Here is a 22,786-nt window from a genome sequence, read left to right as displayed (position 1 = left end):
CTGTCTGCATCTGGGTCTTCCCTGAAACGTGAAAAGTATGGCAACTGCTCGGCATCTGACCGCAAGGCACTACAGAGGGTAGTGCGTATGGCCCAGCAGTACATCACTGGGACCAAGCTTCCTGCCATCCAAGACCTCTATACTAGGCGGTGTCAGAAGAAGGCCCAAAAAATCGTCAAAGACTCCAGCCACCCAAGTCATAGACTGTTCTCTCTGCTACTGGGACCGGAGTACCAAGTCTAGGTCCAAAATACTCCTTAACAGCTTCTATCCCCAAGGCATAAGACTGCTGAACAATTAATCAAATGGCTACCACGACTGTTTGCAATGACACCCCCCCCTATTTTTCTATTGCTGCTACTTGCTGTTTATTATCTAAACATAGTCACTTTTCCCCTACCTACATGTACAGTGCCTTTGGAAGGTATTCAGACCCATTGACTTTTTCCACATTTTGTTACGTTAGTCTTATTCTAATTATTTTTTTTAAAATCCTCTACAATCTACACACAATACCCCATAATGTCAAAGCAAAAACAGGTTTTTATTCATTTTTGCTCATTTATACCAATAAAAAAACAGAAATACCTTATTTACATAAGTATTCAGACCCTTTGCTATGAGACTCAAAAATTAGGTAAGCTGCATCCTGTTTCCATTGATCATTCTTGAGATGTTTCTACAATTTGATTGGAGTCCACCTGCGGTGAATTCAATTGATTGGACATGATTTGGAAAGGCACACACATGTCTATATAAGGTTCCACAGTTGGAAGTGCATGTCAGTGCCAAAACCAAGCCATTGTGTCGAAGGAATTGCCTGTAGAGCTCTGAGACAGGATTGAGTCGAGGCACAGATCTGGGGAAGGGTACCAAAAAAGTATGCAGCGTTGAAGGTCCCCAAGGACACAGTGGCCTCTATCATTCTTAGATGGAAGAAGTTTGGAACCACCAACTCTTCCTCTTCCCAGCTAAACTGAGCAATTGTGGGAGAAGGGCCTTAGTCAGGGAGGTGACCAAGAACCCGATGGTTACTCTGAGAAAGCTCTAGTGTTCCTCTGTGGAGATGGGAGAACCTTCCAGAAGGACAACTATCTCTGCAGTACTTCACCAATCAGGCCTTTATGGTAGAGTGGCCAGACGGAAGCCAGTCCTCAGTAAAAGGCACATGACAGCTCACTTGGAGTTTGCCAAAAGGCACCTATAGTCTCTCAGACGATGAGAAACAAGATTCTCTGGTCTGACAAAACCAAGATTGAACTCTTTGTCCTGAATGCCAAGCGTCACATCTGGAGAAAATCTGGCACCATCCCTACGGTGAAGCATGGTGGTGGCAGCATCATGCTGTGGGGATTTATTTCAGCTTCATCCTTGATGAAAACCTGCTCAAGACCTCAGACTGGGGCGAAGGTTTGCCTTCCAACAGGACAACGACCCTAAACACACAGCCAAGACAAAGCAGGAGTGGCTTCGGGACAAGTCTCTGAGTGTCCTTGAGTGGCCCAGCCAGAGCCTGGACTTGAACCCGATCGAACATCTCTGGAGAGACCTGAAATTGCTGTCCAGCAATTCTACCCATCCAACCTGACAGAGTTTGAGGGGATTTGCAGAGAAGAATGGGAGAAACTCTCCAAATACAGGTGTGCCAAGCTTTAAGCGTCATACCCAAGACGTCCGAGACTGTAATCGCTGCCAAAGGTGCTTCAACAAAGTACTGAGTAAAGGGTCTGAGTACTTATGTAAATATTTTTTTTATTTTTTATAAATAAGCCCAAATTTCTAAACCTGTTTCTGGTTTGTCATTATGGGGTATTGTGTGTAGATTGATGAGGGGAAAAAACGATTTATTAAATGTTAGATTAAGGTTGTAACCTAACAAAAATGTTTAAATAGTCAAGGATGATCAATGGAAACAGGATGCACCGGAGCTCAGTTTCAAGTCTCATAGCAAAGGGTCTGAATTCTGTAAAGGAGTTAAAAAAAATAAAAAATTAGCAAAAAATTCTAAAAACCTGTTTTCGCTTTGGGGTATTATGTGTAGATTGCTGAGTTTTTAAATGTTTTTTTAATCAATTTTAGAATAAGACTGTAACGTAACAAAATGTGGATAAAGTCAAATGTATACACTAGATGACTGACTGACTGGGGGAGCTGTTTTGAAGTCATCACGACTCTGTCTTGGAACTCCCCCATCAGTGTAAAAAATATTTAGGAAACTATAGCTATATTTATGAAATATATGTTTGTTTTTATTCTATTAGACACCTAAGTGCATGCTTTTAAATCATGAGCTAAAACTAAATATTAGAAAATACATAAACATTTTCCTTAAAGTATAATTTAGTACTTCTGTTACTATCCCCACTACAACAAAGAAATACTTAAATACATGTAATTTTGTCCTTGAAATACTGTAGAATCCAATTCATTCCTACTGGCTTTATGGCCTGAGCAACAGGCAGTTTACTCTGGGCACGTCATTCAGGCGTGACCAGACGTAAATAAGAGCAAATTCTTATTTACAATGACGCTGGGCCAATTGTGTGCTTCCCACGGGACTGCCAATCACGGTCAGTTGTGATACAGCCTCAGTCAGCCTGAACCAGGGTGTCTGTAGTGACGCCACTAGACCGTGCGCCACTCCTCCTTTTTCGGCGAGCTGACTGAGTTGGATGTAAGGTGTAATCACATTTTTACTTGTAACTATTTTGGGCACAAATGACAGGCAGAGTGAAATAGCAAGTTGTGGTTTCTTTAGTCCACCTGCCTGCACCTACGGGTGTGAGGCTATTTAGATAAGTGTATATTTCACTCTCCAGCCTGAGAAAGGCAGCAATACGCATTACAGCGTCTAGTGTACCGGAAGCGGACAACAAGAAGAAGAAGAAGACACCCACACAGATAGAACAATGAGATTTAGTCATAAAAATATTTGACAACCATGTGCGTTACTTCCGGTTTCCGCATGGCTCCCGCCCCACTCACAGCCATCTTGGGGTTTTTTTCTGAACAAAAAAAAGGTGTGAGACAGAAAAACACTGACGGGGAGAAGCATATTAGACATTTTTGGAACTTGACGGAAAGACGGATGTAGTGATACAATACGATATGAAAGGAAGGGGAGCAGGCGAGGTGGAAGAAGACCAGCCGCACCCCATATACAGCTAACGTTAGCTAGTAGCTAGCCAGCTAAGCTAACTGGCTAGTGGCTCACCAGTTCGGGACGGATTAAGTAGCTAGTCAGACAGCTAGCTAAGCTAGCTAGCTTCTGCTCAGCCCTACCGATAGCTAGCCTAGGAAATTGAGAACAAATCAAATTCGTCGTCGGATGTATGTGAGAAGGAAATCGATGACAATGCATCGTACGTCGATTTGAGACCACCCCCCGCATTGAAGAGAACACCGCTAAGGTTACTAGCTACGGATATTGGAGATTTTTTTTCTTCTGTAGGTAGAGCGGGATCATAACAAGCCGTGGTAAGTGTTGCAATTTATTATCAACAATGATGGCTAGCTAACTAGCCGTCCATCTTGGCGCTAGTTAGTCAGTTTCCGATTCTGGCCTTAGCGCGTATTTAGCATTAGAATAGTTTTCATATCAATTGACTGAAATTAATTGACTGGCCAGCTAGTTAGCTAACCAGCTAACTGACATTGCTGGCAAGGCATAGCTAACTAGCTTACTAAACTAACGACGGTATGGTGTTTGCAGACATCCATTGATAGTTAATTAGCCAACATGCTAAACTCAGCTGACATTGACATGCCTGAGCCCAAAAAATTATCCATCTATAACTATGACATAGTCCAATGTGGATAACTAGCTAGCTATCTCAATGACAACCACTATTTGAGCATAGCCATACTTGTAAACGTGTAGTTAACAAAGTTAAAAGTGAGTGAGACCCATGCATGGCGAGGCAAGACCTAACTTTAGCCTAGGTCCTAGTTGAAAATATATCCCATCTTCAACCTAGGGCGAGAACAGGGTTCGAAACCCGTCTGTCACACAAGACTCATTACATGGCATGACGACATAGAAATAGAATGAATGACACACACTGGTTTTATTGTAGCCAAGCATTCCATGATCCAAGTCCTTTCTTCCAGAATTAGTTAGTCTTGCTACATGGCTAGATCAGTCAGATCATGTTGGGGCTGCAGGTAGCCTAGTGGTTAGAGCATTGGGCCAGAAAGGTTGTTAGATCGAATCCCCAAGCTGACAAGGTAAACATGTTTCATTCTGCCCCTTAACAAGGCTGTTAACCCACTGTTCGAATGCTGTCATTGTAAATAAGAATTTGTTCTTTGGAAAGGTTAAATAAATGAAAATGAATGAGCAATTCCCTTAGTTGAATGCACAGGCCCCCACGTTAATTTACCCACAGTTCAGCTACTAGCTACCTACTTTACTATGATTCACATCACACTGTAAAAAGGGTGGATGCATACTGGAACAAAACGAGTAAAAATAGGGAATGGAAATTAGTGTAACGTTGGAGAATTGGATCAATTTCAAACCAACAATATAGGCCATCAATTCACATCAGCTGCAATAACTCCCTGATGTTTATTGCTTGACAACACCTATCGGTGATATGCTGTGTAGCCACTGATGATATCGCAGTTAACTAGATCAAGATGAACGTCTTCTGTGCTAACATGAGTCTCGAATTGAGCACCGATAGACTGTTACTTTGTAACAGAGCATATTGAATATTTGACCCTAAAGTCATGGGTTTGGTTCACTGGATTTCTATAAAGACCATGAAGTCCATATAATGTTATGTCCTCCCCCCCCCCCCCCTACACACACTCTTGCATGCTAACACAAACAATTGTCTTGCGAACACATTATTTTAAAGGGTTGATTTAAAGAGTGCATCCAAAGCCCAGTGGGGGCCCTAAGGCGATGTCTTGATGCATTCACTCCAGACTGAATCACTGGAGCTGGTTACGTTAGCTCTGCTAGTTCCTCTCCAGCGGTCACACTCAAAACCGACCTAGACTTAGGCATCCTTCCTTTCTTTATTCCTTGAAATAGGCTAATCACTGATCTTGCATGACATGACTGGAGAAATTGAAGAGTGTTTGAATAGGGACTAAGCTGTTTTTATCGGGATAGTTCACCACCAAAATCTACATTCGTCAGGTGGTTAGGCTGCATGTAATGAAATTCCACACCATATGATGTAGCCTATTCCTTCCCTCTGCGGTCCAACTCATCCCAAACCATCTCAATTGGGTTGAGGTCGGGTGATTGTGGAGGCCAGGTCATCTGATGCAGCACTCCATCACTCTCCTTCTTGGTCAAATAGCCCTTACACAGCCTGGAGCTGTGTTTCGGATCATTATCCTGTTAAAAAATCGAATTAAAGTCCCACTAAGCGCAAACCAGATAGGAATTCTAAATAAATCACTGACAGTGTCACCAGCAAAGCACCATCACACCACCTCCATGCTTCACGGTGGGAACCACACATGCGGAGGTCATCCGTTCGCCTACTCCTCGTCTCACAAAGACACAGCGATTGGAACCAAAAATCTCACATTTGGACTCATCAGACCAACGGACACATTTCCACCAGTCTAATGTCCATTGCTTGTGTCTCTTGGCCCAAGCAAGTCTCTTCTTCTCATTGGTGTCCTTTAGTAATGGTTTCTTTGCAGCAATTTGATGATGAAGGCCTGATTCATACAATCTCTTCTGAACAGTTGATGTTGAGATGTGTCTGTTACTTGAACTCTGTGAAGCATTTATTTGGGCTGCAATCTGAGGTGCAGGTAACTAATGAACTTAACCTCTGCAGCAGAGGTACTCTGGGTCTTCCTTTCCTGTGGCGGTCCTCATGAGAGGCAGTTTCATCATAGCGCTTGTTGGTTTTTGCGACTGCACTTGAAACTTTTAAAGTTCTTGATATTTTCCTGATTGACTGACCTTCATGTCTTAAAGTACGTTTCTCTTTGCTTATTTGAGCTATTCTTTCCATAATATGGACTTGGTCTTTTACCAAATAGGGCTATCTTCTGTATACCACCCCGACCTTGTCACAACACAACTGATTGGCGCAAACACATTAAGAAGGAAAGAAATTCCACAAATTAACTTAACAAGGCACACCTGTTAATTGAAATGCATTCCAGGTGACTACCTCAGGAAGCTGGTTGAGAGAATGCCAAGCGTGTGCAAAGCTGTCATCAAGGCAAAGGGTGGCTACTTTGAATAATCTGAAATATAAACTATGTTTTGGTTTGTGTAACACTTCTTTAGTTACTACAATATTCCATATGTGTTATTTCATAGTTTTAATGTCTTATTATTCAACAATGTAGAAGAATTGAGCGTTCTTATCTAATTCCACATTTACTTTTCATCAGCCAACGAGATGAGTAGGCCTAACGAACAGCAAAAGCACTAGCCTATGTCCACGCAGTAATCGTGGAATGACAGTGTATCACAGTATTACTTACCTGTCAGTGTTGTGATTGACTGTGATATAGGCCTAATGATTTCTCACGCCGAGAGTCAAAATGGGAAAGCTGTTCTGAATTTGTGGCTGTTTTATCTAGGCTTGAGCCTTTTACTTTCGGTGTTGGTCCACCAGCTTCAAACAGCTGTAAAAAACAAAAACAATATTTTCTGGTATTGGAAATATTTCTCATCGATTTTAGATGGTACAATGATTCCCTACACTATTCATTGTTTGTGTTCTCACATAAACAGAAATTGAGCGAACAGTGTGTAATTTTAGCATCAAGGAAATGACAGAGCGATTTCCACTAGATAACACAGCCACAAAGTCAGAACAGCTTTCCTAGTTTGACAACAGATGCTGCTCCAGCGGGAGAAATCAATAGGCAAATATCTCAGCCAATCACAACACTGGGATGTGAGAAATACTGTGAAAGACTATCATTCCACAGTCACTGCAGATATATTATGGGCATTTTCTGAAATTACAGTACAAAAATAATATCCTGTGTAGCACCTTTTTAAGTTATAAGTAAACCATGTCTCAGCTCTCACAGCACTTTGATTTACACTTAGACAGAGGGACTGTGTTTTATATAGCTGTAGTGAAAGTTTGTGTGTCCATCATCGTGATATGTACGCTAGCGCTCTCTGTCGAGGTTGAGACGTATAATACATTTTTAATATGGGTTTGTTATTAAGTGCACTTTGTGAGAACTAGCCTCCCTCTCTTTCTGTTTCTCTCGTATCTCCGCACTTGTTCTCTACCTTTCTCTCTCTCTCTACCTCTATTCCCCTACACTCTACTAGGGCTGGGCGGTATACCGTATTTTACTATATACCGGTAGTTATGCACGGACCGGTTTGGGTTTTTGCTTTACCTTCTATAACAGTATTTGAATGTTTGGTTTGTTAAATGTGATAGGCCGTGTGTAACGTCCATTGTTATAGTTTACTCAGCTACTTGAGTCATCCCTCTTCGCTCTCTCTCCATGCCGCTTTCCACACAGACCTAGTCCCACCCGGTCACTCAAGGAGCACATTTGTTGTTGCTTGACCACGAGACACGTGTGTTCAGTCTGCATGGTCAATGCAGCACACGCAACAATGTTGATGACAACAATGTTTCCACTTTGATCTTCATATAAATCCACATGCGTTCTATAATTGCAATATTAGTGTGTGTTTCTTACGTCTGCGAACAGCTAGTTTGTATTTTCTTAGCAAGTTAAGCTAAATCGTGTTAGCCACTAATGCTAATCGCTAGTTAGTTGGCTAGCTAATAAAAGTACTGAGTCAGAGCAAACGTAGTTGACTAATACAGCCTGATACCAGTACTGGTAGAGGCTTACATCAGCACGTTTGTGCAACAGTATCTTCTAAATCAAAGAGAAATAGGCGAAGCATGAATATGTTGGCTATATGAATAAAGATTTAATGTAGCCAATAGGGTCCCCTAGGAAACACAGAACATCACTTTGTTTCCTACCCTGTCACAATAACTCGTCCGTGGCTTTTCATTCGTTGTCATGTCAAACAACACAGTATTCAAAGTGCCCACTATTATTTATATTCTAACTTTAGAATTATAATAAACGTTCTATTTCCATGATTCCAAAAGTTCACCCAAGTGTTTTGATCTAAATCGCAATTGCAACATTTGGTTAAAAATAAGGCCTAGCATTTTTGCCCATATCGTGGCAGTGTTGAAATGATCTCAAATGATTGCAGGAAATGCAGAAATTGATGGAAATGCAGGCAACTATTTTAGGGTGAAGTTGAATTGAACAGTATGAAACAATCAGAATGGAGAAAGACCCATTGAAATTATTTTGAATATAAACTCAGCAAAAAAAAGAAACGTCCCATTTTCAGTATCCTGTCTTTCAAAGATAATTCGAAAAAATCTAAACTTCACAGATTTTCCTTGTAAAGTGTTTAAACGCTGTTTCTCATGCTTGTTCAATGAACCATAAAAAATTAATGAACATGCACCTCTGGAATCGTCGTTAAGACACGAACAGCTTACAGACGGTAGGCAATTAATGTCACAGTTATGGAAACTTAGGCCTCTTAAGTGTCTTTTCTGCTGACTCTGAAAAACACCAAAAGAAAGATGCCCCGGGTCCCTGCTCATCTGTGTGAATGTGCCTTAGGCATGCTGCAAGGTGCTGCAGATGTGGCCAGGGCAATAAATGCAATGTCCGAACTGTGAGACACCTAAGACAGCGCTACAGGGAGACAGGACGGACAGCTTATCGTCCTTGCGGTGGCAGACCACATGTAACAACACCTGCACAGGATCGGTACATCCGAACATCACACCTGCGGGACAGGTACAGGATGGCAACAACATCTGCCCGAGTTACACCAGGAATGCACAAATCCTTCCATCATTGCTCAGACTGTCCGCGATAGGCTGAGAGAGGCTGGACTGAGGGCTTGTAGGCCTGTTGTAAGGCAGGTCCTCACCAGACATTACCGGCAACAGCATCGCCTATGGGCACAAACCCACCGTCGCTGGACCAGACAGGACTGGCAAAAGTCTCACCAGGGGTGATGGTCAGATTCACGTTTATCGTCGAAGGAATGAGCATTACACCGAGGCCTGTACTCTGGAGCGGGATCGATTTTGGAGGTGGATGGTCCATCGTGGTCTGGAGCAGTGTGTCACAGCGTCATCGGACTGAGCTTGTTGTCATTGCAGGCAATCTCAACGCTGTGCGTTACAGGGAAGACATCCTCCTCCCTCATGTGGTACCCTTCCTGCAGGCTCATCCTGACATGACCCTCTAGCATGACAATGCCACCAGCCATACTGCTCTTTCTGTGTGTGATTTCCTGCAAGACAGGAATGTCAGTGTTCTGCAAAGGCCAGCAAAGAGCCTAAATCTGTCCCATTGAGCACGTCTGGGACCTGTTGGATCGGAGGGTGAAGGCTAGGGCCATTCCCCCCATGAAATGTTCGGGAACTTGCAGGTGCCTTGGTGGAAGAGTGGGGTAACATCTCACAGCAAGAACTGGCAAATCTGGTGCAGTCCATGAGTAGGAGATGCACTGCAGTACTTAATGCAGCTGGTGGCCACACCGGATACTGACTGTTACTTTTGATCTTGACCCCCCCCCCCCCTTTGTTCAGGGACACATTATTTAATTTCTGTTAGTCACATGTTCGTGGAACCTGTTCAGTTTGTCGGTTGTTGAATCTTGTTATGTTCATACAAATATTTACACCTGTTAAGTTTGCTGAAAATAAACGCAGTTGACAGTGAGAGGACGTTTCTTTTTTTGCTGAGTTTGTGTTGCCACCCTAGGGTCACGCACTACTCATAAAGCAAATGTAGAACTTTTCTTAATCAAAAACATAAAATACCGGGAAAAATACCATGTGATATTTTGGCCATATCACCCAGCCCTACTCTCTACCGCTTCTCTATTCCCCTGCACTCTTCCTCTTTTCTCCTACACTCTCTCTACCTCTTCCTCTATTCCCCTACTCTTTCTCTACCTCTTCCTCTATTCCCCTACCCTTCTAATCTCTGTTCTGTCCCGCTCACTTTCTTTTCCCACCATTTCCACCTTTCTCTTCTTCTCTATCCACTCTTCTCCACACCCTTTCTCTCTCTGGTTCCTCTACCTCTATCTCCCTTGTCCCGTCTCTCATTCCCATCGAATTATCTCCCTCTGTCCACCAGGCCCTGGCTATGCCCTCGAGTGTGCGGGCGGGCAATCTAAAGGACCCGGATGTGGCTGAGCTCTTCTACAGAGATGACCCCGAGAAGCTTTTCGCTGACCTCCGAGAGATCGGCCATGGCAGCTTCGGGGCCGTCTACTTTGTAAGGGAACCTTTTATTAGGGGGATGGGAGAGTTTTGATTAAGAAAGTGTGTGTGTGTGTTTGCTCTCCTTGTCAACGTGTGTGACGAGGTGTTTTGAGAGTTTGTATGAGCCAGAACCTCTTGTTATTGTTTCCAGTATTTGAAGGTTTGAATGGAGTGTGTGTGCGTCACTGTCTTTCTCGATGCTGTGTCCGACAGGCCCGAGATGTGCGCAACAACGAGGTGGTGGCCATCAAGAAGATGTCCTACACTGGCAAGCAGTCCAACGAGGTGAGGGAACGCGCGCGCACACTTAAGTTGATGAATAGAAACGGATGTGTTAGTGCTTGGCTGGAACAAATGCCTCCACACTCAGGACCAGAGTCAGAACCCTTACATAGGCTATTCAAGAATGGCTTAGTCTTGTCTCTAAACCATCGACTTTTAGTCTATTTTCCATGATTCCCTGTGGCCTGGTGTTTGGTATTAACCCCTGCTCTCGCTTGTTCTCCTCAGAAATGGCAGGATATCATCAAGGAGGTGAAGTTCCTCCAGAAGCTCCGTCATCCCAACACCATCGAGTACAGAGGATGCTACCTCAGAGAACACACAGCATGGGTCAGTATTAGCAGTGTGTGTGCCCCCAGTTACACTATTTGAGTGTCTACTAATAATCTGTCCCCCCCCCCCCCCCCTCCCTCCCTCAGCTGGTGATGGAGTATTGTTTAGGCTCCGCCTCCGATCTTCTCGAAGGTTAGTGCACCACGGAAACAACTGCAGGGATTGTTTTGAGTCATGTTTTTAAGGGCATTTAGCATGTTTTTGAAGCTCTGTGTATAACTGGACTCTCTGTCCCTATCTTGCTCTTTCTTTTTCTCTCTCTTTCTCTCTCTCTCTCTCTCTCTCTCTCTCTCTCTCTCTGTAGTTCACAAGAAGCCACTACAGGAGGTGGAAATAGCTGCTATTACCCATGGTGCACTGCTGGGCTTGGCCTATCTTCACTCCCACAACATGATCCACAGGTAATATAATAAAAATATATGCCATTTAGCGGACTCTTTTATCCAAAGGGACTACTACTACAAACTACTACTACAGTCTCTCGGTCCATGCTACTGTGTTGTCCGTGTGCTGTCACTGCAGTGTCTTAGAGCGATTCTGGCCGTTCAATTCCAGTTCTGTTTTCATTGCTGCGTCTTTCAGTCTAGTCTGTCATCATTGGTTCTACAATATCTCCGTAACGTCTCAGGGATTTTACTCAGTGCCGTTTCAATGGTTTCATTGTGGCTTTAATAGCCAGGGTCCATTTTCCCCGATAGCGATTGACCTTAGGCCTACTAGTGTTTTTAACTATGGCTCTTTCCTACAACGGCCGAAGATGGAACACGTGTTTTCCCAAAAAACGCCACTACACGTGCTTCGTCGGAGCGCGTGTCGTCACTGATAGGATCACTGCTCTCGGATCAGCTTTCTCCATTTTTAAATATTTCCTTAACATTCTAATTTTTCCGCAATACTGACGCAATCGGAGAAAGAGCGAGAGATATTACCACCTACGGCTGCAAATATTGAGGCAGCTTACTCAATAAAAATGCAATTAATCACAGATTTGGCACATTGCTCACATGTTAGGCTACACATCATGCAATATATTGAGACTATACAGAAACTTTGTTCTGAAGTTTTCGCGGTCAGACGGTTAAGCCATGTGATTCTGTTTTAGCGGAGATCAGCTGTATAAAAAGGGATTCGGGAGGGCAAAAAAAGCATGTAATGACAATTAGTGGTCCGGGGTAGGCGTTAGATTCCAACCGTTTTTTCAAGTACGACGTTAATAATGATGGCTTGGCGATTTGAACGATTCTCCTACGAAGGTTCTAACGATAAACTTAGCCTTAAGACACTTTTGGGAAACCGGGTCCTATTCTCTTCTATACCATATATGCTATATAGGGTATGTCACGATCGCAAAGAGGTTTCTAGCCTTAAGGGTCAAATCAGGGTTATATATGAATATTTTTTGGGGGGTGGAAATGATCATGGGTTAAGAAAACACTCCAGGCCACTCTTGAACGTCTACAATTGTATGGAAAGTATGCAGAAATTACCATGGATATATATATTTTTTTTTTAACTGCCCTTTGTCTGGCCCGCAAATTGATTTTGGCCTACAAATCAGCACCCCCCAAAAATCTGTGCGGCCCTCCGTTGAATTTTGAAATTCTGCTGTGGCCCTCGAGCCAAAACGTTTGCCCACCCCTGGGTTAAATTAATACGTTCAACGTCGTTATCTCTGCGCTGTCAACGTTAACATTGTGTTACCGTTGTGTCAACATTGTTTTTGTCACATTGTGTCAACATTGTTTTGGTCATGTTGTGTTAACATTGCTCCTCTCCTCTCAGGGATGTGAAGGCAGGGAACATCCTCCTGACAGAGCCTGGCCAGGTGAAGCTGGGAGACTTTGGCTCTGCCTCCATTGTTGCCCCCGCCAACTCCTTTGTAGGAACCCCCTACTGGTGAGGAGCTAGAAATGCGAACTGGACTATTCAATTCCTTGAAGGCCAAAGTACTGCTGGTCCTCTCCCGTGAATCCACAAATCCTCCCCCACCCACTGCCCTACACACCAGTGGCTGATTTATAAAGGGATGGTTCACTCTTTTTCCAGGATGGCTCCGGAAGTGATCCTAGCGATGGACGAGGGTCAGTACGACGGCAAGGTGGACGTCTGGTCTCTGGGCATCACCTGTATAGAGCTGGGTAGGCATCGCACACCACATCAAGAAAGAGAGAGATTTCAGAAGTTAAAACTAACAATGTAGCATAATACAGGAAATATGTCGGCGTCTTAACCCCGCAGGCCCTCACTGTCTGAGTGGTCTGACCAAACCCCTAACCCCTGGGAGTTGGTAATAGTCTGTCTGTTTGTTCCGGCATTGTTACTGGGATTTAAGAGACTCAGCGCTAAGCTGCTTTGGCTGCGAGCGAACACGTCCTCTCTCTCCCTTCTCTCTATCACTTGGTCACCTTCTCTCGATTGATCTCTCTCTCCTCTTCTTTTTGTACCCTTCTCTCTCTCTCTCTTCCTTGTCTCCCTTTAGCGGAGAGGAAGCCGCCTCTGTTCAATATGAATGCTATGAGTGCCTTATACCACATCGCGCAGAACGAGAGCCCCGTCCTAGCGTCCAATCACTGGTGAGCATCACTCTCTCTCTTTCTCCCTCATGCAACACTCTCCACTCACTTATCCGTCTGTCATTCACCTAACCCCCCCTCTCAATTGCTTAACTCTTGAACTCCTTTTTTCATGATCTCGCCTGTACATCACTGTCTCGTTGTCTCTCAACGCTCACTCACCAGCTCTCTCTCTTCTCTCTTGCGCCGCAGGTCTGATTATTTCCGTAACTTTGTGGACTCCTGTCTACAGAAGATTCCACAGGACAGGCCTATCTCTGATGTGTTGCTCAATGTAAGAGTGCAACACACACACGCGCATCACACGCACGCACCACACACACACACACCACACACACACACACACCTCTTCCTCGTTCCTCCTCTCTTCCTCAATTTCTCTAACTCTTTTCACCCCCCCCCCCCCCCCCTTCTTCCCCCGTCTGTAGCACCGGTTTCTGTGTCGTGAGCGTCCCCTGACGGCGGTGATGGACCTGATAGCGAGGACCAAGGACGCAGTGCGGGAGCTGGACAACCTTCAGTACAGGAAGATGAAGAAGATCCTCTTCCACGAAGCGCACAACGGACCCACCCCAGAGGGAGGCGAGGAGGAGGAGGTAGGAGCTCCGCCCATGTTAATAAGGCCCATAATGGACCTCCTCTGGTTGTAGGTTGGGGAGGTGGTGGTACGGGGCACACTTGTTAGGGCAGATCTGTGTCATTCACTTACAGCGCCTTCAGAAAGTATTCATACCACTTGACTTATTCCACATTTTGTTGTTACAACCTTAATTCAAAATTGATTAAATATATTCAAAGAGATATTCAATGTCTGCTTTTTTTTTTTTTTTTACCCATCTACCAATAGGTTCCCTTCTTTGCAAAGTATTGGAAAACCTCCTTGGTATTGGTGGTTGAATCTGTGTTTGAAATTCACAGCTCGACTGGGGGACCTCAGTAATTGTATGTGTGTACAGAGATGAGGTAGTTATTCAAAAAATAATGTTAGACATTATTATTGCACACAGTGTGAGTCCATGCAACTTATGACTTGTTAAGCACATTTGTTCTCCTGAATGTATTTAGGCTTTGCTATGACAAAGGGGTTGAATACTTATTGACTCAAGATATTTCAGCTTTTCATTTTTTTAAATGTCTAAACAATTCGACTTTGACATTACTTATTTGTGTCACTGGCCTACACACATCTCAATGTAATCCATTTTAAATGCAGGCTGAACACAACATTTGGGAAAAGTCTAGGGGTGTGAATACTTTCTGAAGGCATTGTATCTCAGGTTAACTTTCTGTCTCTGCCTGCCTGTCTGTGTATAAAATCTATTTTTTTCCCCCTCTCTCCTTCCCCCTCCCTCTCACCCAGGAGGTGGAGCAGTACCTGCTGCGCACGGGCACTGTGGGCAGCATGGAGAGTTCCCAGTCTGTGCCCAGTATGTCCATCTCCGCCAGCTCCCAGAGCTCCTCGGTCAACAGCCTGGCGGACGGCTCCGACGACAGCAACGAGATGGCCATGATGACCGAGGGAGAGCACACGGTCACCTCCAACTCCTCCATTATACACCGCCCTACTGTAAGTCTGAGAGAGTAGTGTGTGTGTAAATGCGATGAGGAAAGGGGGGGTGGTTATGATGACTGAGGGAGAGAACAGTCTCCATCATACATCGCCCTACTGTAAGTCTGAGAGGTGTGTGTGTCGTGCGTGTGTGCTAGAGAGAAAGAAGATGGTGGTGTGTGTGTGGTAAGTATATCAGGTGTGTGCAATTTGTTTTTTTTGTGGACATTAATTAAACTTCCCTCTCCTCCTGAATTCTCTCTCCTTGTCCCCCTCCCCCAGGGTCAGGATAATATCTATGACGACCCATACCAGCCAGAGATAGACCAGCAGCAGCCCTCGTCAACCGCCCGCCGCAGGGCCTACTACCGCAACCGGGACCACTTCGCCACCATCCGCACGGCCTCCCTGGTAAGCACATCCCCAAACCCCTCTCTCTGACCCAACCATTAGCACAACCCCTCTCTCATACTACTATGAATGCTTTTATTGTTTTCTTACAATTACTTTGCCTGCGCTTGATTGAGTTTGCCTGCGATCCAATGGAACTGTCCCACAACTGAAAACCCCACCCACTCGTCTCCAGGCAGGCTCAATCGAAAACTCAGATGTCAGATACTATTGAGACACATTCCCTCTCTCTCTCTCTCCTCCCCACTCTCTCTTCCCTCTCTCTCTCCAGGTTACTCGTCAGATCCAGGAGCACGAGCAGGGCTCAGCGCTGAGGGAGCAGATGTCCGGCTATAAGAGGATGAGGAGGCAGCACCAGAAACAGTTGATGGGCCTGGAGAACAAGCTGAAGGCTGAGATGGATGAGCACCAGCTGAGACTAGACAAAGAGCTGGAGAACCAGAGGAACACCTTCGGAGGAGAGGGGGACAAACTGGGCAAGAAACACCAGGCCATACTGGAGAAGGAGGTGAGGGATGGCGGGACTGGAGGAAAGAAGGAGGGGTGGAGAACCAGAGTTTGAGGAGAGGGGGGTCAAACCGGGCAAGAAGTAGGGAAGTGGTACTGTGGAAAGATGAACAGAATTTATTGTTTTTCTCCCTTCATCCCAATATTGTGGCTATATCCAGGAAGGCCAAAGTTCCAAAAGCTGGGCCTAAAATAGTGTATAAGAGATCATACAAAATATTTTGCATGATGATAAACATTTTTGTTGGTCTAATGTGATTAATAAGGAGCATCCAGATGCTGCACTTTATGAATTTAGGAAATTGCTTCTTCCAATTATTGATAAACATGGACCTGTTACGAAACTGCCTGCTAGAACTGTTAAGGCTCCATGGATTAATGAGGAATTGAACAACTGTAATGGTGAAGGAGATGGAGCAAAAGGAGTGGCTAATAAGTCTGGCTGTACATCTGACTTACTGCAAATTAAGAAACGATGACTAAACTCAACAAAGAAGAAGAAACTGTATTATGAAGCCAAGATCAATTATGGAAAGAATGATGAAAAAAAAAACTTGGAGTACTTTAAATGAAATTATGGGCAGAAAGACAAATTCAACTCCATCTTTTATCGAATTAGATGGCTTTTTCATCTCAAAACCTTTTGATGTTGCCAATTATTTTGCTTATAGAGAAGGGCACTCAACATGTACTACACTGACACAAATGACTGATAATTGGATGAAAGAAAGTGATAATAAGATTGTGGGAGCTGTACTGTTAGATTTCAGTGCAGCCTTTGAAATGATTGACCATAATATGTTTAAAAAACATGTGTTATGGCTTTTTAACCTCCGCTCTGAATCCATGATATGGCAATCTATTTAATAGAACTCAAAGGGTCTTTAATTGGAGCTTCTCTAATGTCAAACACCTGAATTGTGGTGTACCGCAGGGCAGCTCTCTAGGCCCTCTTTTCTATTTTTACCAATTTCCTGCCACTGGCATTAAACAAAGCATGTGTGTCCATGTATGCTGATGATTCTACCATATATGCATCAGCAACCACAGCTAATGAAGTCACTGAAACCCTTAACAGTTGCAGTCTGTTTTGGAATGGGTGGCCAGTAATAAACTGGTCCTGAACATCTCTAAAACTAAGAGCATTGTATTTTGTACAAATCATTCCCTAAGTTCTAGACCTCAGCTGAATCTGTTAATGAATGGTGTGGCTGTTGAATTACTTGGTGTTGCCTTAGATTGTAAACTGTCATGGTCAAAACATATAGATTCAATGGTTGTAAAGATGGGGAGTGGTCTGTCCGTAATAAAGAGATGTTCTGCTTTTTTGATGACCACATTTCAGGCTCTAGTTTAGTCTAATCTTGATTATTATCCAATCGTGTGGTCAAGTGCTGCAAGGAAAGAAAGAGCTAGTGCTGGCCCAGAACAGAGTGGAACATCTTGCTCTTCACTGTAATCAGAGGGCTGATATAAATTTTATGCATGCCAGTCTCTTGGCTAAGAGTTGAGGAGAGACTTACTGCATCACTTCTTCTTTTTATTAGAAATGTGTTGAAAATCCCAAATTGTTTGCATCGTCAACTTACACACACAGCTCTGGCCCCACCAGGGGTCTTTTCGCAGTCCCCAAATTCAAGAAAGCGCACAGTATTATATAGAGAGCTATTATTGCATGGAACTACTTTCCATCTCATATTGCTCAAATGAACAGCAAACCTGGTTTTAAAAGACATCTCACGGCACAACGCCTCTCCCCTATTTGACCTAGATAGTTTGTGTATGTATTGCAATGTAAGCTACGCGTGTCTTCAAAAAAAAAACATGCATTGTTGTAGTTCTGTTTTTGTCTATTAATGTTCTGTATTATTTCATGTTTTGTGTGGACCCCAGGAAGAGTAGCTGCTGCTTTTGCAACAGCTAATGGGGATCCTAATCAAATACCTCTCTCTCCAGACCAAGGCAGCCCTAGCTGAGGAGAAGAAGTTCCAGCAGCATATCCTGAGCCAGCAGAAGAAAGAGCTGACCAGTCTACTGGAGTCTCAGAAACGCCAGTACCGCCAGCGCAAGGACCAGCTCAAAGAGGTACAACCTTGTTCCAACCACACGACAACCTTGTTCCAACCACACGACAACCTTGTTCCCTTCCCCCTGTGTTGTTTTGATTGGCTTGTGTCACCCCCTAACCCAGGGTTCCTCAACTGGCGGCCCGAAGGCCAAATGTTATTTGGCCCCCCAATTTTTCTAAGCAAAATATATAACAAATAATAAACGTTTTCTTGTTGCACATAAGACTGTAAAAACACCAGGAAATCAGCTCCACAAATCAGCTAAACATTTTTAGAAATCTATTCCCAAGTATTACCATACATAATAGAGAACCAAGTCATCGTATACAAATGTAAGCAAGGTTTAAAATTATTATGTTTTCATCAAACAATGTATCTGTTCTTGCGGTTTATTAGCAGTTTCCAAATTATTTGTAATCCTACGGATTTTTAAATTTATCACAGTGCAGCTGGCTCGTCTGCTCTTTCTCTTCACTAACGATGCAGGTGTGTGTTCAGTCTTCTGTCTGTTCCCCTAGCCTATTCATTGATGATTGGCCCTGCTTTACTGAAGTTTGTTTTACTGCTAGAAATTGCGAGATGCAGCTTTTGATTGCCGATAGATTGACCTAGTGCACGGTTCTGACTCTGTCTGTCTGGTGGCCGACCTGCCTATACTGTGCCCCCCCCCCCCCTCTCCATCCCTTGTTAGCTTGCTATGGGAGATGCAGGCAGCTCGAGATAATTTTATTGACAGTTAGTTCCTCTTCAGAAGCGGCATTCCTTTACAGACAAGTAAAATGCCCGTTCAGTGGCACTTCGAAACCTTCTCTGGAGAAGGTTTTGTCGGCAGTTAAAAGGCCTGAGTGTACCCTTAGACACAAAAACATGCCCTAGCCGAGGCGCTTTCAATGGTATATGACTGCGGTACATTTAAGTTAATTGCCCTAGTGTTTATACATACGTAATAGGACCATTACTCTGCGTTGTGAAATTACGTGGAATTTTATGAGCAATTTGTCACGTCCCTACCTTCAACCCTTCCCCCTGTGTTGTAATGAGTGGCTGGTGTCACTCTCTAAACCTTCCCCCTGTTGTTTTATACTGGGAACTGAATGAGAACCAGTCGACCCCTAAGCGGGAGAAGCAGGAATGGCTGGTGTCACCCTCTAACCCTTCCCCCTGTGTTTCTACTAGGAACTGAATGAGAACCAGTCGACCCCTAAGCGGGAGAAGCAGGAATGGCTGGTGCGTCAGAAGGAGTGTCTGCAGCAGCTGCAGGCGGAGGAGGAGGCGGGGCTGCTGAGGAGACAGAGGCAGTACTACGAGCTGCAGTGTCGCCAGTACAAGAGGAAGATGCTGCTGGCCCGACACAACCTGGAACAAGACCTGCTCAGAGAGGTATAGCAGACCTATTGTAGTACCTAATAGTATAGGTATATTACTGGGGGAGATTGATCTGCTCAGAGAGGTCTCGTCCACCAGCCGGCTCTCTGTCAAACCATCTGGTTTCACAGCGCCTCAGAACTGAACTTAAATCGAGTTGAATGGAAGCTTATGACCGGAGCGGTGAAAACAGCCACCGGTTTTAATTGGCAGACCTGTCCATCACCATCTAGCATAACCCTTAGAACCCCCCACACACACCATTATCGACTTCAAGCAGAAGTTATTTAAGATAGAAATAGTTTTTACATGTAAACTTTATATGCTTCAAATCAGAATCAATTCCCAAAAATATGGCTGTGATAAAACAATTATTTTGATTGGCAATTTTGCTATTTTTCAAAGTCACATCTAATACAACTGTTGCCTCGATTTAGAGCCACACGTCATAGTCGTGTGATTCGCACAAAATTTGAATTGATTAGCAATAGGTTTGGGCGTTATCCATATTTTCATATCGTTATACCATCCATCTCTCATCCCGGGATTTACGGTATTACCGGCTTAGTACACAAGGATGCGCCAAAAAACACAAAGCCCATTGGGTGTGTATTACTAGAATGCTAACAAAATTAGTATGAGTAATAACAAATTCCCATGGAATCTGCTTGCTAAATGTACTAATAAGCGCAAATGAAAAAAAATGAATTGCAAAGACAGGCAATCCAGGTCGTAAATAAACTCCCCTTTTCAGGACCCTGTCTTTGAAAGATAATTCATAAAAATCTAAACTTCACAGATCTTCATTGTAAAGGGTTTAAATACCGTTTCCCATGCTTGTTCAATGAACCATAAACAATTAATGAACATGCACCTGTGGAATGGTCGTTAACCTCTCTGGGATAGGGGGGACGCTTGCGTCCCACTTGGCCAAAAGCCAGGGAAAATGCAGAGCGCCAAATTCAAATAAAATGATATAAAATTCAAACTTTCATTAAATCACACATGTAAGATACCAAATTAAAGCTACACTCGTTGTGAATCCAGCCAACATGTCAGATTTCAAAAAGGCTTTTCGGCGAAAGCATAAGATGCTATTATCTGATGATAGCACAACAGTAAACAAAGAGTGTAGCATATTTCAACCCTACAGGCACAACACAAAACGCAGCAAAAATATAAATCATGCCTTACCTTTGACGAGCTTCTTTTGTTGGCACTCCAATATGTCCAATAAACATCACAAATGGTCCTTTTGTTCAATTAATTCCGTCCATATATATCCAAAATGTCCATTTATTTGGCGCGTTTGATCCAGAAAAAAACAGCTTCCAATTTGCGCAACGTCACTACAAAATATCTCAAAAGTTACGTGTAAACTCTGCCAAAACATTTCAAACTACTTTTGTAATACAACTTTAGGTATTTTTAAACGTTAATAATCGATCAAATTGAAGACGGGTCTATCTGTTTTCAATACAGGAGGACAACAAACTATCGCTACTTTTCTAGTCTTGCGCAACTCTCAAACAGTACACATAACGTTACACTGATTTAAGATGGCCGTACTTCTTCATTGCACAAAGGAATAACCTCAACCAATTTCCAAAGACTGGTGACATCCAGTGGAAGCGGTAGGAACTGCAAACAAGTCCCTTAGAAATCTAGTATCCCAATGAAATCTCATTGAACAGACAGTGACCTCCAAAAAAAATATCTGAATGGTTAGTCCTCGGGGTTTTGCCTGCTACATAAGTTCTGTTATACTCAGACATGATTCAAACAGTTTTAGAAACTTCAGAGTGTTTTCTATCCAAATCTACTAATAATATGCATATCTTATATTCTGGGGATGAGTAGAAGGAAGTTGAAATTGGGCATGCTATTTATAGCATGCCCAATTTCAACTTCCTTCTACTCATCCCCAGAATATAAGATATGCATATTATTAGTAGATTTGGATAGAAAACACTCTGAAGTTTCTAAAACTGTTTGATCGTCTTCGCAGTGGCAGACCACGTGTAACAACACCTGCACAGGATCGGTACATCTAAACATCACACCTGCGGGACAGGTATGCACAAATCCCTCCATCATTGCTCAGACTGTCTGCGATAGGCTGAGAGAGGCTGGACTGAGGGCTTGTAGGCCTGTTGTAAGGCAGGTCCTTACCAGACATCACCGGCAACAGCGTCGCTTATGCGCACAAACCCACCGTCGCTGGACCAGACAGGACTGGCAAAAAGTGCTCTTCACTGACGAGTTGCGCTTTTCTCACCAGAGGTAATGGTCGGATTCGTGTTTATCGTCGAAGGAATGAGCGTTACACCGAGACCTGTACTCTGGAGCGGGATCGATTTGGAGGTGGAGGGTCCGTCATGGTCTGGGGCACCGCCCCAGTCGGACTGAGCTTGTTGTCATTGAAGGCATTCTCAACGCTGTGCGTTACACGGAAGACATCCTCCTCCCTCATGTGGTACCCTTCCTGCAGGCTCATTCTGACAATGCCACCAGCCATACTGCTCGTTCTGTGCAGGATTTCCTGCAAGACAGGAATGTAAGTGTTCTGCCAAGGCCAGCAAAGAGCCCGGATCTCAATCCCATTGAGCACCTCTGGGACCAGAGGGTGAGGGCTAGAGCCATTCCCCCCCAGAAATGTCCGGGAACTTGCAGGTGCTTCAGAGGCAGTGTGGGTTAACATCTCACAGCAAGAACTGGCAAATCTGGTGCAGTCCATGAGTAGGAGATGCACTGCAGTACTTAATGCAGCTGGTGGCCACACCAGATACTGACCCCCCCCTTTGTTCAGGGACATATTATTCCATTTCTGTTAGTCACATGTCTGTAGAACCTGTTCAGTTTATGTCTGTTGTTGAATCTTATGTTCAAACACATATTTCGTTTGCTGAAAATAAACGCAGTTGACATTGATAGGACGTTTCTTTTTTTGCTTAGTTTACATGTACGGTATGAGCTACCGAATGTCATTTTTGGTGGGTTTGAACATTTACAAGCGAATGTGAATGATAAACGTTAAAAATAGGATGGCCATGCATCGTTTTTGCAAAAAATACCTCTCGTTTTCATTGTTAGCTCATTTACTTGTATGGCTACCACTGACTTAATCTATTTTCTGCTGAATGTGTTGCACTAATGTATTTTCTGTGATGGAAAACTATAGTTGAGTCTTCCTGATCACACATCACTGGCTGAACTGTTCTGGGGAACTACGGTATGCTTCATAATGTGACAGGTGAAATGAGAAACGCCATCTGCAAGTGATTACTTAAGAAAAATATAAAGGCAACAACTAAACTGAGTTATAGTTCATGTAAGGAAATCAGTCAATAGATTTATTAGGCCTGACTATGGCAGGCATATGCCAATCGTAATGTGTTTTTC

General features: G+C 43.7%; 1 protein-coding gene across 2 annotated transcripts in view; it reads left to right on the top strand.

The window, feature by feature from the left end:
• The first annotated feature begins 2,640 nt into the window (after positions 1–2,640).
• The window catches only part of LOC129823377 (serine/threonine-protein kinase TAO2-like), a 32,708-nt gene continuing 12,562 nt past the window's right edge, over positions 2,641–22,786 (top strand). For both annotated transcript variants that reach the window (XM_055882305.1, XM_055882299.1), the window contains exons 1-16: positions 2,641–3,477; positions 10,168–10,308; positions 10,509–10,580; positions 10,806–10,907; positions 10,997–11,042; positions 11,215–11,311; positions 12,693–12,806; positions 12,957–13,048; positions 13,390–13,483; positions 13,676–13,757; positions 13,912–14,079; positions 14,844–15,050; positions 15,315–15,443; positions 15,715–15,951; positions 17,907–18,035; positions 19,196–19,399. In XM_055882305.1, coding sequence (XP_055738280.1) covers positions 10,177–10,308; positions 10,509–10,580; positions 10,806–10,907; positions 10,997–11,042; positions 11,215–11,311; positions 12,693–12,806; positions 12,957–13,048; positions 13,390–13,483; positions 13,676–13,757; positions 13,912–14,079; positions 14,844–15,050; positions 15,315–15,443; positions 15,715–15,951; positions 17,907–18,035; positions 19,196–19,399 — 1,905 coding nt within the window. In that variant the 5' untranslated portion in view covers positions 2,641–3,477; positions 10,168–10,176. The remainder of the gene's footprint in view (positions 3,478–10,167; positions 10,309–10,508; positions 10,581–10,805; positions 10,908–10,996; positions 11,043–11,214; positions 11,312–12,692; positions 12,807–12,956; positions 13,049–13,389; positions 13,484–13,675; positions 13,758–13,911; positions 14,080–14,843; positions 15,051–15,314; positions 15,444–15,714; positions 15,952–17,906; positions 18,036–19,195; positions 19,400–22,786) is intronic.

This window comes from Salvelinus fontinalis, chromosome 2, assembly GCF_029448725.1.
Source record: "Salvelinus fontinalis isolate EN_2023a chromosome 2, ASM2944872v1, whole genome shotgun sequence".
Taxonomy (NCBI): Eukaryota; Metazoa; Chordata; class Actinopteri; order Salmoniformes; family Salmonidae; genus Salvelinus; species Salvelinus fontinalis.
The sequence above is the reverse complement of the archived record's forward strand: the minus strand, read 5'-3'. Positions and strand labels throughout refer to the sequence as shown.